Source organism: Pollachius pollachius (assembly GCF_949987615.1).
Source record: "Pollachius pollachius genome assembly, chromosome: 13".
In the NCBI taxonomy this organism is placed as follows: Eukaryota; Metazoa; Chordata; class Actinopteri; order Gadiformes; family Gadidae; genus Pollachius; species Pollachius pollachius.
Genome location: NC_136946.1, coordinates 19,645,395 through 19,648,652, shown reverse-complemented (window position 1 = coordinate 19,648,652; position 3,258 = coordinate 19,645,395). Strand labels below are relative to the sequence as shown.

Sequence of the window (3,258 nt, the reverse complement as noted above, 5' to 3'; positions counted from 1 at the left end):
AAACGCATCTAAAGCCTTGGCGATCTCCTTCTTCTTTTCACCACACTGCGGTTCTTCAGCCCCCCAGTTCCTAGAGTAACCGATCATTATGTCAGAGAGTATCACATTATCCGAAGTAACGCTCTCAGTTTTCGCCGTGACCCTGCTGTTTGTTTACGTTTGGGGCCCACTTTAACGCGCGACCCCGTCTGGCCCCACTCCACTCCCCCCGGCGCGCTACCGCCGCCACTCCGCTCAACGCCGCCGCTCTACAAAGTGCGCGCATCACGTCTCATCAACCTCGAATACGCACAACCTCCATCAGCCGAAGCCACGAGGAATAAGCCGTTTCCAGGTGTAAAGAAGACGCACAGGGTTTACTGATACTTTTGTTGTCCTCCTTTACGTTTGAACAGTGATGACGCCCGCATGGAAAACCCAGCCAGGATACCCCGCGCTTGGAGACAAATGGAAAGCGACCAGTAAGTTTATTCATTGAATACATTAAAAAGGATGCAGGATATCCAACATCTATCAGTCTCACAAGATCTACTAAAATAGCTTCGTGGTTGTATCAACCGAGTATCTTTAAAAGTGTCTTTTTATCTATGTTGTACTTCAATATCCTTCATTATTGATTTATAGAATGGGAGTGCAACGTTAGAGATAACCGGTTGACAGGTTGGTCAAATAAAACATTTAAATAATAAGTACATCGAGTAGTAGTGCGTTGAAATATGGTCCTCTGTCCATTCTGAACCCTAATGGGCGTTGGGATGGCTTCATGTGCCTGTGTGTTGTGTTATATAGCCTACAATCTCAACCATAACATTTCAAGTTACAAGCCCCTGACTGACAACTGGGCCCCTGACTGGCCCTTTACGGGCATTTTCGGGACAGCTAGCGCTTTGTGTCTCTGTGTGAAGAAGAGGGTTGTGGGCCATTGTGTGTGTGTGTGTGTGTGTGTGTGTGTGTGTGTGTGTGTGTGTGTGTGTGTGTGTGTGTGTGTGTGTGTGTGTGTGTGTGGTGTGTGCGTGCGTGCGTGCGTAAGGATGCGTGTGGGTGGGTGGGATGGGGGGGAGAGTGTGTATCTCCAGGGGCCAGGTTGTCTTACTCAAAGGGGCCCTATTGTGGTTGCTGTAAAAGGTAGGGTCCTGTGTTTCTGTTTGTCAAGCCATCCTCCATGGCTGTCACAGGCTAGAGTACGTTTTCCTTTCCCGTGTATCGGTGTCAGAAAGTGAAACGTCAGAGATGCGTGAGTAATGCTTTATTGATAATGAGCCTGTACGAGGGCCAGCTTTTGTTAAGCATCTGTGTGTGTGTGTGTGTGTGTGTGTGTGTGTGTGTGCGTGTGTGTGCGTTTACTCCATTCTTGCGTGTGTTTCTTAAGGAAGCATCAATAATTCAGCTGGATGAATTGGGTTCTTGAAGAATCTCAAATGGCCCCTTGCACTCTATGGAATGGAAAACACTCAAATCTGATCAGCCGGATTTGTTTTCAGTCACACACACAAACACACCAATGCACACACACACGTGCAGAATCAAGGACAATAGTGAGCGACAGGGTCAAGTTACATGAGTTTTCACATGTACCCATCAATAGTAATCAAGCTCTCTCTCTCTCTCTCTCTCTCTCTCCCCCCCCTTATCCCTTGCTCTCCAGTCCCCGCCATCTCCCCGTCGAGTCACGTCGGGGACGGACCCCGCGGCTGGGCCCCTCAGCCCCACCCTCCAGGGGCGGCCCTGGGAGGCCCCCCCAGGCCCCGCGGCCCGCCGCCCCCCCTCCCTCTCTTCCACACGCGCCACGCCGAGCAGAGCGCCGGCCGGCCGCGGCTGGTCACCGTGGCGCGGCCCTGCGGCCACAGCGACCTGCGGAAGGTAGAGCGGCCCCCGCCCGGCCTGTCGGGGTGCCCCTTGTGGTCGTCAACGTTGTGGTTCATGTTGTTGTTGTTGTTGTTGTTGTCAACGCTGCACCGTCACTTATGTTTCGTGCAGCTCCTCCACTCGATTGGAGTAGACTTCAGTTTTGATGAGGCTTTGATTACGCCTTGACAAACGCCTGGCTTCAATCCCTGATTCTGATTACTATTACTTTGAAGGCGTACTTGTGGGACTACTTTTGGTAAGGTGTGTTGGTAAATTAATGAATATAACTGGTAAATGTAGTGAATCTCTTCATGGCTAATGTCTGAAGCTATAGCTAGGGAGTCTTATTGCCAGTATAAAATAGACCTCTTGAACTTTTATGCAAAATCAGGAGATAGGACGGTTTTCCAAGTTGGTGCACTGGGATTCTGTGGTGTCCTAAAAACAATGATATGTTAAACACTTTTTTTCCTCAAAGACGTTTCTATTTACTGGACCATTTTGGGTCTGTTTCCAAGGTAACGGTGCTGTTGAACCGCAGGGGCGTGGTTTCGTTTGAGCAGCTTCTACTGGATGTCTCGGAGGCCCTGGGCTTTCCTCGCTGGCACCGGGGCCGGGTTACAAGGCTGTTCACGCCCCATGGGCGGGAGGTGAGCCCCCACCGCCCCCCTAGATAACTGTATAACCATAGAACCACACACGTAAGGATCCATGCTGGATATCAGCTGATGGGTGTAAAGAGGGTGGTTTTCAGTTTTTTTTGTTTTCTTTTAGGTAGTATCTGAATGACTTATTATGCTTGAATAATTCAAATTATAATGTCCAATCTTGGTGAAAAGGTTTTACATGTCCATATGTGTTATGCTCAAATGATTCTTGCACTTTTTTGGATAGGACACTCTGGACAAAAGCGTCTCAAAATAAATAATGTAATCTAATGTAATACATTTGACTACAAACATAAAAAGTGTGTGGGCATAAATATATGCACACACATTTATTTAAATATCAATAAGGTAAAACATTGCTGTGTTGCGTACAGCGCTGCGTGGATCCCGCTCACTTCCTGCCACTCTAATCAGGACGCCGTCACGCCGTTCTCCCCCAGGTGAGAGGCGTCAGCGACTTCTTCCGAGGCGAGGTGGCGTTCCTGGCCCTGGGGAGGGCCCGGCCGGAGCTGCGGAGCGTGCAGGAGGCCCTGGAGGAGCTGTTCCCGGAGCCGTCTCGTTACCGTGCTGACGCCGTGCGCGCCTGGGAGAGGAGGCTCCGCCCCCCCCCGGATAAAGCCGCCAAGGCCGACAGCGGGTACAGCGAGGAGACGGCCGACGGTGATGACGACCGGACGAACGCGCGAGCGCCGCTGAAGCGTGACACGCAATGGGACGCCAAGGCGAGGCCGCACCAGGGCAC

At 50.9% G+C, this 3,258-nt stretch overlaps 1 protein-coding gene across 1 annotated transcript in view; it reads left to right on the top strand.

Moving 5' to 3' along the window:
* Positions 1 to 397: 397 nt before the first annotated feature.
* The window catches only part of dclk3 (doublecortin-like kinase 3), a gene marked incomplete at both ends in the record, with an annotated part of 5,435 nt that continues 2,574 nt past the window's right edge, over positions 398 to 3,258 (top strand). The window contains 4 exons of the mRNA XM_079749861.1: positions 398 to 461; positions 1,646 to 1,860; positions 2,367 to 2,498; positions 2,957 to 3,258. The exon at positions 2,957 to 3,258 is cut by the window's right edge and continues 949 nt beyond it. Of these exons, the coding sequence (XP_079605987.1) occupies positions 398 to 461; positions 1,646 to 1,860; positions 2,367 to 2,498; positions 2,957 to 3,258 (713 nt within the window). The remainder of the gene's footprint in view (positions 462 to 1,645; positions 1,861 to 2,366; positions 2,499 to 2,956) is intronic.